General features: G+C 42.1%; 1 protein-coding gene across 1 annotated transcript in view; it reads left to right on the top strand.

Moving 5' to 3' along the window:
* LOC110502541 (AT-rich interactive domain-containing protein 5B) overlaps nt 1-10,933 on the top strand; it is a 73,953-nt gene extending 63,020 nt beyond the window's left edge. Inside the window, exons 9-10 of the mRNA XM_021580660.2 lie at nt 7,871-8,084; nt 8,227-10,933. Coding sequence (XP_021436335.2) covers nt 7,871-8,084; nt 8,227-10,149 — 2,137 coding nt within the window. The 3' untranslated portion in view covers nt 10,150-10,933. The remainder of the gene's footprint in view (nt 1-7,870; nt 8,085-8,226) is intronic.
* Nucleotides 10,934-12,561: the final 1,628 nt, after the last annotated feature.

The raw sequence follows: 12,561 nt of genomic DNA on the forward strand, positions 1-12,561 counted from the left end.
AGGGGGTTGGGGGGGACCAGTGAGGTGTGACTGCTGCGCTGGCCTTTCTCAATACCGCCACAGAAAGCTGAGAAATTGTGCTGAATCAATACATCCCCAAAATATCCCCACTGCAGTGAATATCACCCTGTCAGAAAGAGAGCGGGAAATCTCAGCTGAACCCTAACAGGCCAGGGGAGGAGAATTTTAGCTGAGGCTCACTATTCCAGCAGCTAGGAGGGCAATTAACTTCATCGTATTAGCTCAGGAAACAAAGCTATTCTCTCTCCCTTGGAAGTATATGATAAATGACCCTGTTTGTCGGTTTGGTGAAGGATGTGTTTGGTCCCTGGTGGCGTCGTTGTTTTCACTTAATGATTACTCAGCATTGAGAACACAATAAGTAATTTAAACTAGAGCATGCAACATTTATCCTAACGTCTTTTGATTTACCCCCCCCCCCCCCAAGTCAGAAGTAGTGGAAACATTTGGTTGTAATTGCACTATATTAACTGAACGTGCTGATCTTGGTCTTTTGTTTGGGACTTTGAATGTCCCCAAGCCCTGACTGCAATTTGAAATGATCCACATTATCCATTTACCTCTTTAATGGAAGTCATCTGAAACGGTTGCCTTGGAGAAATTATTTTCAATGATAGAGATCAAAATAATGACTGTATTTATGGTGTTGAGCAGCAGGCAGTAGAGAACATAGGTTATCTTTTGTTCTGTTCATTCTGAGGTACTTGTCATTTGGAAAGTTGCTCATTGCAGCCATTCTACTGTGCATTAGCTTAAAGGGAACAATCTATATTTAACGTCCAACCCAAGGTCTAAAGCTCCAGCTGGGAAAGCTTTAATGATATTTATTTAAACCGTTTCCCAAGATTAGCTGTCAGAGCTCTGCTCCCTGAATTAAAAATGAGGTCATGAAAAGATGGCATCAATAACCTTGAAATAGACTGCTGCATTCTCTCCCTGCATGCCGCTTCATGCTGATTTTTTGATTATACAGGTCAGTGGCTTTTTGCTGCCGTTAGTTATTTAAGCTCTCACTTTCTGTGTGAGCTGCTAGTGCTACAGAAACATTACATTTATACTGTACATGTTGTCACTCTGATAGTTCCTGTGTTAATGCAGATTTAATGCCTGCCATGCATAGGATTTTTTTATGTAATTGCAGGGGGGAATATCCATGGCAACAGTGGAGGCAATTGATAATTATTTTCTCAGAGGTTGTACAGAGTATAACAAATAACAATACATTTCACTCATATTAGTTAATATACCAGGTAATGGACGTTTTTTATCTGATGAATAACCACATGTACACACTAGAGTGTGAATATTTATTTGGGTTGGATACAGGGTTGGATTATTTTGCATACATTGCAGACGATACCATTGATTCTTTTATGCATTCCTCCTGGTATTGGTGTGCCTCTGCTCTCACTCAAGCTGCACCTCAAATTGAAAATGCATCCCACAGTGTATAGGCTCATGACAAATTGGAACAACTTGGCAAGTCGCCACCCCGTGGATCATGTTAGAGTAGACTAAATCCTAAACACAGCCCTTACTCTGTGTTGCTTCTTGTTCCTCTATGCAACACTCAAGTCTCTTTATTACAAATCTTACAACATGAGTTAAAAAAAACACGTTGCTGTAAGAACCTAAAATGACAAGCTATAGGAAAAAACTACTGGACAGATTACAGCTGTGATAGCACTTAGATGAATGAAGTTTGATTGCTCTCCCTCCTCATTCACCTGGCACAACAAAGAAATAACTAACCCACATTAAATATACTAGGCTTTTAAACCTAGTGTTTGCATTTAGGGGCTTGCAAATTGTGCCATACTTGCAGAGTTAGACATTCGGAAATACTGATAACAATTCACAGTATTATTTTAAACATTCTTGCCTTTGGCTTAGGAACAGTTCATGTGATTTTTGTTGATGTGTAATGATGAACAGACTCTTTTAACTATATTATAAATCTGTTCCTAATGTTGAGATTGGATTGAAGAACATAATGTTCTACGCAGTGAACAACAGACATAATATCTAGCAGTTAATACAAACACTTACCATCCATTGCCCAACACCTGTCATGATTAAGGTTAGCTGTGTGCAGTTGAATGTAGTTTAGCCTTGGGGGAATGGTAAAGGTCATTTTTAGATCTGGTATTTCCAGACTCGACAAAAGGCCTTTCACTGCCCTGTTTAACTGCGTGAATCAGGATCACTTGAAGTGGTTGACTTTCTACAAAAGAGAGGCTTTGAAGCCAAATCTTTCCAAAGCTGAGGGAACAATGTCTGTTTATCCCGCTCTGACTCGGCTCTGAAGATTGGTATTTGCTTTTGTACAGACAGGAGTTATTGTTTTGCCAGTTCTTTGAAGCAGCCTAAACATAACAGTTGGTGATGAATATGTATTTTATGTTATGCTTCTTCTTTTCAAGAGGTTGTTTTAAAACTATCCCAAAATAGGGTTCCGTTAACGCATTAAGAAAACCTATGAACTAAACAGAACGCCAGCTCAAATTAATTTCAGCACCAGGAAAAGTACTGAATGAAATAGCCTATAGGGGTTTCCGGCACTTTGGTGATTTAGACATTTCTTGGATTCCACAGGTAAATCCCCTTTAACTCAGATGACAGACCAGCTAATTGTTAATAAAAACCTATTTGCTTGTTTGGCATGTAAGTGCATTATTTTAATGGGACATCAATTGTATTGATTTCCAAACAATCTTACAACAATATATTATACTAAGACATGTCTTCAGCCTAATTACATTCCAATATGCTAGAGAAATCACTGTCTGTCTCTTTTGCCTATTGAACTTTTTTATTTTTTATTAGTGGATAGGTTGCGTACTCAAATCTACCGTGAACATCATAGAAAATGGCTGCTCATGTAAAGGCTCAATGATGAATAGCCATGAGCGGAAGTTAAGTATTTATTGACCTCACAGAAATGTAAGCTCTCCTTCCCTCATTGAGTAATTCCCTCATTGACTTTTCCATGTCATGTTGTGCTCATTCTGCCCTCTGGTGTGCAGGAAAGTATGTTGCATTTGATTTTGATATTGCCTGTGATATTCATTACGAGAAGTGTTCCTGAGAGGCATTTCCTGCTTTGAACTCAACCAAGGATTTATATAAGAGAAAGCCCTATATTTACATAAATGTAACCTATCACTGTGCAAAGAGCCTCCCTGCTGCCTTCACATGTGGACTGAATTCCTTTCATGGCCTCTCGATTGCACACCCTACCCGGCCCCCTGCTTTCAGGAAATTACTACTTACATAAGTCATATTGTATTATCATTGCTGTATTATGTGATCAGGAGAATGTTATATGCTCTCCCTGTACTTATTATCGGTCTTTTACAGAGTCACTGGGTGCTATTTATAATGTGAGTTTTCATAGTTAACTGTTCAGCAACAGAGAAGCAGAAAATAATCCTGCCGTGCTAAAAGAACAGTGTTACTTTTTTTTTTCATTTCCAAAAATAAATCAAATAAAAGACTATCTGGAATATTGAGTTTAACAATTGTGATGTGACATGGATTTAAAGGAGAATGTTCCACTGAGATGTGACAAGCACACCAGTATGGACGGTACCCTCACCTCTCAGTGGCATTCTGGAGAATTAATGTAGGGCAGGGCAACTTTGATGGGGTTGGGGGCCATACAAAAAAATTGGGTTTCGTCATGAGAGACCGCATTCGCTCGTGCATTTGCATACCCACATCCATATCCACACATGCAGTCAGAGCCATCCCTAAACTAAATTTAGAAATTGCACTTTGTGTATTCTATTATTCTAACTCTAAACAGTAAGTTGAGCCCCCCCCCCAGGTGTGAATTGATCCAATAGAACGTTGTATCTTCGTCTGTAGCCAAGCTCCTAAAACTCAATGCAGGATTATTTCATTGTCATCCATGTCTGCTGATAGATACTGATTTGTAATTGGTATTGCTAGTCGCCAAACACAGAAGGGCATGGTGTTCATTCTTACAGCAGATGGTACAGTATCTTTGCAGACTTGAAATGTGAGTGTATATGAAATTGCTCCCTTTTTTCCTTACTCTATTTATACAGTAAGTCACGTCGAGTTCATCACATTATTTCTCAATGGTGCAGTGGTTTATGGTGAATAATTTTTTCACTCCATTAACATCTGTCTTTCTTCTCTCTCTCGCCGTCTCTATTTTCTCCTTCTCCCTCTTTCAAATAAGTCACATTTAATCGTACATTTCCTTTCTTGGCCTGGGGCCCGGTGCCAGCTGTATGAAATTTAGTTTTACTGCTTCTGCTGCCAGCAGTTTGGTTCTGAGAAATCCCACTGAGCCGCTTGAACCAATGCAGCCATTTTTATCTCAGTATCAAATTTCTCTGTAAAAATGAAGTACCTTATTGTGATTGTTTTCAAATAAAAGAGCAATTTCTAAAGCAAGAATTTTGCTAGAAGTGTCAGGGAGTGGTCTGAGTGGGGAGGGGAAAACTGAAAACTAGATGTTATTGGCAGAGAGGTTTGGAACTCTCTTTTTTAGGCTCTATTCCCATTACAAGATCCTGTGTAAAGGAGAGTCTGAGGAGCAGGGTGGTGAAAGATAATTCAACTTTTCAATTCACATTACATCCTTGCCTTACATTGTGGCTGGCAACGCAACATGTTTGGTCCACAGCTCAAATTGACCGTAAATATCACAGTAAGCACAAAATATTCAACAATGACAGAAAATGTTCTTCTAAAACATATCACACTATTGAATAATGCAACCAAACCATATTACACTCTTGAATAATGCAAAAATTCACAGCACACCTACTCATTCCATTTAAAAAAAAATATATTTTCTACATTGTAGAATAATAGTGAAGACATCAAAATTCTGAAATAACACATATGGAATCATGTAGTAACCAAAAAAGTGTTAAACAAATCAAAATATTTTGCCTTGATGACAACTTTGCATACTCTTGGCATTATTTCATAGTTTATGTCTTCACTATTATTCTACAATGTAGAAAATAGTAAAAATAGAGAAAATCCTTTGAATGAATAGGTATCCAAACTTTTGACTGGTACTGTATGTGCAGACAAAGGGTTTATTTTCTCATCTGTAGGCTACACTCATTACATTTTAGCTTCAATACAAAAGCACAGAGTTGCTAACAGCATGTCTTCATCAATTAACGTTAGCCTATCAAAAATGTACGATTGACCCCCAAACTAGGCTTCATTTTTTTCAATATCATGCAAAACATCATGTGGTAAAAGCAAATTGCGACTGAAACCGTGGGTATAAGTGAATTCACCACAACAAGCTGTTTTATATGGAAGGCATTACCCGCCACCAAAAAATAAAATGCCTCATGATTTGTCAACGTGCACAATTAGTCTGTGCTTCAGTCTGATCAACTGTAGCCTCCTGATAACAACCACATCTGCAGGTAGCCTAGAGAAGCCTATGCATTCTGATCCCATCTGGGCCTGGCCAGGGGAAACGTAACGTCATGTTTTTATAGCCTAAGCTTTGTTTTTATAGCTTAAAATGGGCCCATTTATTTGTGTACTGAGAAAATGTGAGTGTGATCAAATGTGGTTTATATTCGCCTTTTTAATCCAAAAGGATTGGAATGAAGTCAATCAACAGTGATGACATACTCACACAGTATCTTTTTAATTACAGATGCAGAAGGCCTGCACGATGCCACGCTGCATACAGTGACCTCAGCCCAGTTAGTTTTTGTCCAATTGCAGTTGTTGTCTCTGTCTGTGTAAAGGGTTTTAATGTTTTCATCCTCCCTTAGGGCCCGTTTTTTTTTACCTGATTATAAAAATGATCTGGTCCCATCATAGCCCATATAAAATGTTTGTTTTTTACAGCTGATGTATTACTATGTTGTATGCTACACCTAGGGTCCGGAGTTGTTTAGGTTACTACGCGATCGGGTAAAACTCTGGGCCCCAGAAAAACAATTTACCCCCCCACCACTCAGGGACCTGTGGTGCCACCTCTGAAATGTCCACACAATATTACAATGAAAAAACATATCCTATTTGTATGATCTGCATTTGACATGTGTTTGGTGGTGGGGATGGGCTTCCATAGTTTTACATGGCTCAGTGCAGCCAGCAGCGACTGTAACAATTTCAGAATGTAACAGGCTGTTACTGCAATTTCAGGTAAAAACTCAATAAAACAAGTCTCAGATATTAGGAAAATGTGTATACATTTCAGCCTTTTAAAAAACATTGCTCTGTTTTTACTATTTATACTATATTTAAACACTCTGCCGAGTGGCACAGTGGTCTAAGGCACTGCATCTCAGTGCTAGAGGTGTCACGACAGACCCGGGTTCGACTCCCGGCTGTACCACAAACGGCCATGATTGGGCCAGCATCGTCCAGGTTAGGGTTTTACCGGGGTAGGCTGTCATTATAAATAAGAATTTGTTCTTAACCTGCCTAGTTAAATAACAAAAAAATAGCTCAATGAGACAATTCTGCTTACACTGCCCTGCTTTAAGGGGTGCAAGTGTCGTGCTCTACCTCTGGCGAGTGTCGTGATGTCACCTGGCAGGCCAAAACACCATCCCACCAAAACAGACTGAAATTTCAAGTGGTCTTTTCAAACACATTATCATAATTTTCAACATTTCACAGTATTATTCCAACCTCATAGTGTGGAAATACAGTGTATATTTAAAACACAGGAATATTACGTTTTTGACTGCACTGGTACATTAAAGGCATTTCTGTTTGTGAACAAGCGAACCACTAACGATTCCTTGTTTGTTCTACCACAAAGTCCCTTAAAAGGGGAATTGAGCGACTATTTAATGTGCACACATGAGAACGTGTTCATGCCTAAGTTGTTTCCTAATAGCATTTGGATTGCTATCATGGAAGCTGGCCTCATAAAGGAATGGGTGAGGCGAGAATTTCCAAAATAATATTGAACATTTCTTCACTGGCTGGTACCTCTTTTCGATATTTGATACTGTAATGTTTTGTGGTGTTTAACCTAGAGTATGCCACATGTTTTTCCTCAGCATTTTCATCTGTCCTTATATTGTTTCACACATTTGATAAGACCTTGGTGATAATAACCCCCATGGTGTCAGAACCCACACTGTAGTCTCATCAACAGCACAGCTCAGTCAGAATGGATGTTGTTTTAGTTACTCTAGCAGCTGTAGTGTGTTAACTGTTTCTCTGGTAATGTGATGTAAAGATTAACACACCCTAACTGGGGGCCTCAGCCTTGCCTCATCTCAAGGCCCTCTGCCAGGTGTTAGTTGGCTCCCCAGCTCTCTCAGCACATACCAGCTCTGTGTTGAAGCATGCTATATAGTCTATACTAACTGACTCAAGCCCACCACCAGTGTACTCTGGTCAGTCAAGTGTCAAAATTAAGGTTGAAAGTTATTTTCTGAATTTCAGATGTAATTCAAGTTATGTGTCTTTGTCTATGCCACAGTTGTAGGCCTAGCATCTCTGGTTTATCTAGATATTACTTCCTAGAGTGAATGTCCTCTTACAATATAAGTTGGACCTTTTCATTATTGACTGTCATGTTGAAGAAGATCACAAACCTGAAATGTCGACACCCAATAAACACATGCAGAGGTAATCGTGTGTGAGGAAATTCTTAGAAATTGATTAAACTTTGCAGTTTTATTCCTAGCACCACTTATGAGAGACCACATAGTTGTTAATCTTTAAAAATGTGTTGATTTTTTGACAAGTTTCATTGCAGCTACATGGGCAGGGTGTGTAACAGCATTCCTAAGAGGTGATACATTTATAGCCTTAACTTTGTTTCAGGTTAAGGTTAACTCAGTCTCTTCCCCTCTGACCTTTCCAGGCTCCTCCTACCCTATGAGAGGTACACCAAAGGAGAGAAGGACAAACCCCTCCCCTCAGCCAAACCCAAAAAACAGGAGCATGGGGCCCAAGAGGGGGGTGCCAAACCCAAAGGGGTCACAGCGAAACGACCTAAAGGTGGACTAAACCAGAGACAGGTGGCCAGGAAGGAGAGAGAGAGCGACGACGCAGCAAAAAGCCAGGAGCTCTCACAGGTCAGTCCTACTCATTTTCTGTCCGTCTGTCTCACACTCTCTCGTTCACACACACTCTTTCCTAGAAAGATAACATATGCCAATGTCACACATGCATCATGTATATGTATTGAATAACAGTATGGCATGTTTTCCCAATAAGGTGTCTGAGGAGAAAGAGGAGAACCAGGAGCCTGCAGTGATGAAGCAGGGTCCTCTTTCCATAAAGGAGCCTGAAGAAGAGTTACAACACACCCTGAAGAAAGAGGAGACATTGAGCCAGGAGGAAGTGTCCTGCCTGAATCCCCCCAACACAGACTGCCACCGAGCCACACCTGTGCTCCACAGTGATCTGTGTCCACAGCCCGAGTGGAGACATCCCAGCCAGCCACAATCAGACACATTCAACCCTGAGCAAAGGGACCAAGCCGATGGAACCCTCTCTAAGACCCCATATCCACACAACTGGGACAACAACAACAGTAAGCCTAGGTATAGCATTCTAGCTGACCCAAGCACACCTGACACTCCGGTAGCTAAAGACACAGACAGTCACAGTTATGGACATGGTGGGAGGGTGGGTAAGGTGCTGCCCATGTGTAAGCAGAGCCCACCCCCACTGCAGCTATACTCTACAGAACCACTCACAGACAAACAGGACTCCCCCAGTAAAAACAAAGAGATAAATCAGTGTCACGTGCACACGCCAACAGCATACTCCAAGGACAACCTGGGGGTCATGTCCCCACTAGCCAAGAAGAAGCTCCTCTCCCAAGTCTGTGAGACAAGTCATTACTCATTCAGTTCCCCTCATCTTCCTCCTCCCACTCCATCAGTCAGTGTGGGTGATGTAAGCGACAGCTGCGTAGAGGAGGTGGTGAAACTGAGGCAGGACTCCATCCCGGACAGCCCAGAGATGGCTCCTGTCTTCAGGCCTTCTGTCATCCAGCATGCCCAAAGCGTCAAACCCCAGCAAGAGAGGAGTCCTCTGGGAGATCTGTCTGAGCCTTTCACTTGCAGAGTGAGCCACTTCCAGCCCCGGCTCAACCCCCCCTGGCACCCCTACCTCCACAGGACTGAGCACCAGGATGGAGTGGAGAATGCAGGAGAGACACGGATACAGCAGCACCCCAGTCAGGCACCACCAGGCTTTGCAGGCGACTGCTACTCCTCCCCTCACCTACACAACCTCTACCGGCAGACAGAGAACTGTCTGAGCCAAGAGCGAATGGCCAATTATCCCAACAGAGACAAACAGGGACATTTTATCGGGGAATGTCAGAGCAGCGAGGGCTTCAGCTTAAACAATCCTGACAGAGAAGGGTTGACTTACAGAGCTCCCCACTTCTCTGAGAGGACACAAACACATGGGGATAGACCATTGGACGAGGAACCCCGAGATTTCAGTATTTCCAAGCCTGTCACTCAAAGAATGTCTTTCACAAAGCCCTCTTTCTGTGGCCTCCCATATCCCATGATGCATCAGAGTTTAGACTATCACCCCAAAGCATGCAGAGTCCTCCCCATGACAATATCTACCCCCAAACAAAGCCCAGACCCCCCTCAGCCCTTCTTCAACCCTAAAAGCCACGCTGAGACTGTCGGTGCCTCCAGACCCAGTAAGAGAAGCCTGGGGGAACTAGAGAACGAGGGGGTGCCAGACCGCAAGGTGCGAGTGGTGACCCCCATGCACCCCGCCGGCTCTGTCCGCAGGGGCGACCCACAGGGGGAGGAGCTCAAACCAGCTGAACCGGCACACGCCATCCACCTCCACATTCCTGAGGGCAACACCTACCCTCCCCACACACCCTTCTACCCAGGGATGTACCCCGGGATGCAGGATGCTCTCCATCACAACCTCCAGTACCTGAAGAGCCAGACAGCTGTGTCCCCCCTGGTCCCTCCACTAGCCTTCCACTCCATGATGCTACAGAGGCAGCTGATGGCCTCACAGCCCAGCCCTCATCACTTCTACAGGCACCCTGGGGGGGCGGCCCTGTACGGGGACCTCCTGCACCACCTGTACCCCCTGTCCACCCTTACCCACCCACAGCTGTCCTCCATGCACCCCAGCACCAGACTCTAACAGACAAACCCACATGGAGCTTAACTGTCTACCTGGGACAGTGGATCTAGTGTTCTATTATTCAGTAAGCATGACAACACTGGTTAACTGTAGCTGGTGGATTTAGTCAGGCACACAGTTACATTTTTTTGTATTTTTTGTTTGTTTTTGCACTGTGCTGTATCACCACTTAAGTTACCTTGTCTCAATTTGCACTCTGTAGTGTTTGTGTTCACCAACCAGGTCCTTTCTCTCCTGCTCAACAGTCAGGTTCTTACTATCTTTAAGTGTGGAGGGACGGGAGACAGAGAAAAGCCATTGGCATGCATGTCGGGGGATAATCAGATTTGCTGGGTCTCCAAAGGGATGGACTACATCACTGCAATGCAACAACCTCATCCTCCAAATGTGTTCTGGGGATTTTATCAGGTTGAAACACTAAAAAAAACATGAGGGGCCTATCTAAAATAGACTCTTTACGCAAAGTTTGCCATTGGAAAAGTTAATGCAGCTGTTAAGCATTAGGCTACTCCACCTTCAATCAAGTTTTTAATATATTTTTAGAGCTCTCTAGTGTGGTGCTTTGGCCTGTTTCTGTTCATGTATAAGTCAACTACACCTGTATTCTTAGGAATTACTGTGTTAAACCACGGTGCTGTACAAAACCACAAGGCCCTGAGGTATTGTATGTACAGTACCAGTCCAAAATTTGGATTCAACTACTCATTCTAGGGTTTTTCTTTATTTTTACTATTTTCTACATTGTAGAATAATAGTGAAGATATCAAAACTGTGAAATAACACATATGGAATCATGTAGTAACCAAAAAAAACTGTTAAACAAATCAAAATATGTTTTTTTTTAGATTCTTCAAAGTAGCCACCCTTTGCCTTGATGACAGCTTTGCACACTCTTGGCATTCTCTCAACCAGCTTCAAGAGGTAGTCACATGGAATGCATTTCAAATAACAGGTGTGCCTTGTTAAAAGTTAAATAGTGGAGTTTGAGCCAATCAGTTGTGTTGTGACAACGTACAGGAGGTATAAGACCAAGTCCATATTATGGCAGGAACAGCTTAAATAAGCAAAGAGAAATGACAGTCCATCATTACTAAGTAGTCTATCTGGAAAATGTCAAGAACTTTCTTTAAATTTCAAGAAAGTTTCTTCAAGTGCAGTCGCAAAAACCATCAAGCACTATGATGAAACTGGCTCTCATGAGGACCGCCTCAGGAAAGGATGACCAAGAGTTCATTAGAGTTAACTGCACCTCAAATTAATGCTTCACAGAGTTTAAGTAACAGACACATCTCAACATCAACTGTTCAGAGGAGACTGTGTGAATCAGGCCTTCATGGTCGAATTGCTGCAAGAAACCACTACTAAAGGACACCAATAAGAAAAGAGACTTATTTGGGCCAAAAAAAACACAAGCAATGGAGATTAGACCCGTGGAAATCTGTCCTTTGGTCTGATGAGTCCAAATTTGACATTTTTGGTTCCAACCAATGTATCTTTGTGTGACGCAGAGTAGGTGAACGGATGATCTCTGCATGTGTAGTTCCCACCGCAAAGCATGGAGGAGGAGGTGTGATGGTGCTTTTTTGGTGACACTGTCAAGGCACACTTAACCAGCATGGCTACCGCAGCATTCTGCAGCGATACTCCATCCCATCTGGTTTGCGCTTAGTGGGACTATCATTTTGTTTTTCAACAGGAGAATGACCCAACACACCTCCAGGCTGTGTAAGGGCTGTTTGACCAAGGAGAGTGATAGAATGCTGCATCAGATGACCTGGTCTCCACAATCACCTAACCTCAACCCAATTGAGATGGTTTGGGATGAGTTGGACCGCATAGTGAAGGAAAAGCAGCCAACAAGTGCTCAGCATGGGGGTCAGCACTTCACAGACTGTTGAAAGACTGTTGAAAAATCATTCCAGGTGAAGCTGGTTGAGAGAATGCCAGGAGTGTGCAAAGCTGTCATCAAGGCAAAGGGTGGCTACTTTGAAGAATCAAAAAAATATATATATTTGTTTAACACTTTTTTGGTTACTACATGATTATATATGTGTTATTTCATAGTTTTGATGTCTTCACTATTATTCTACAATGTAGAAAATAGTAAAAAATAAAGAAAAACCCTTGAATGAGTAGGTGTGTCCAAACTTTTGACTGGTACTGTAGATAAAAGCTCATTTTCATCAGAACACCCAAGCTGTGAAGAAACCACATTTGACGTTTTTCATCCGTTTTTTAAGGCGAGTCGTATCGCTTGTCAGGAACATTCTCTCAAAATGTTTTGTTGACCCCTGAGAGATGGGAAGGTGACCCAGATACATTAATATATTGAACAGAAAGTATTTGTACTACGCTTAACATTTGAGTCACTGATGCTGCCTACTGTGACATCTGACAGCACTTATCTTGACA

The sequence above is a fragment of the Oncorhynchus mykiss genome, chromosome 23, assembly GCF_013265735.2.
Source record: "Oncorhynchus mykiss isolate Arlee chromosome 23, USDA_OmykA_1.1, whole genome shotgun sequence".
Taxonomy (NCBI): domain Eukaryota; kingdom Metazoa; phylum Chordata; class Actinopteri; order Salmoniformes; family Salmonidae; genus Oncorhynchus; species Oncorhynchus mykiss.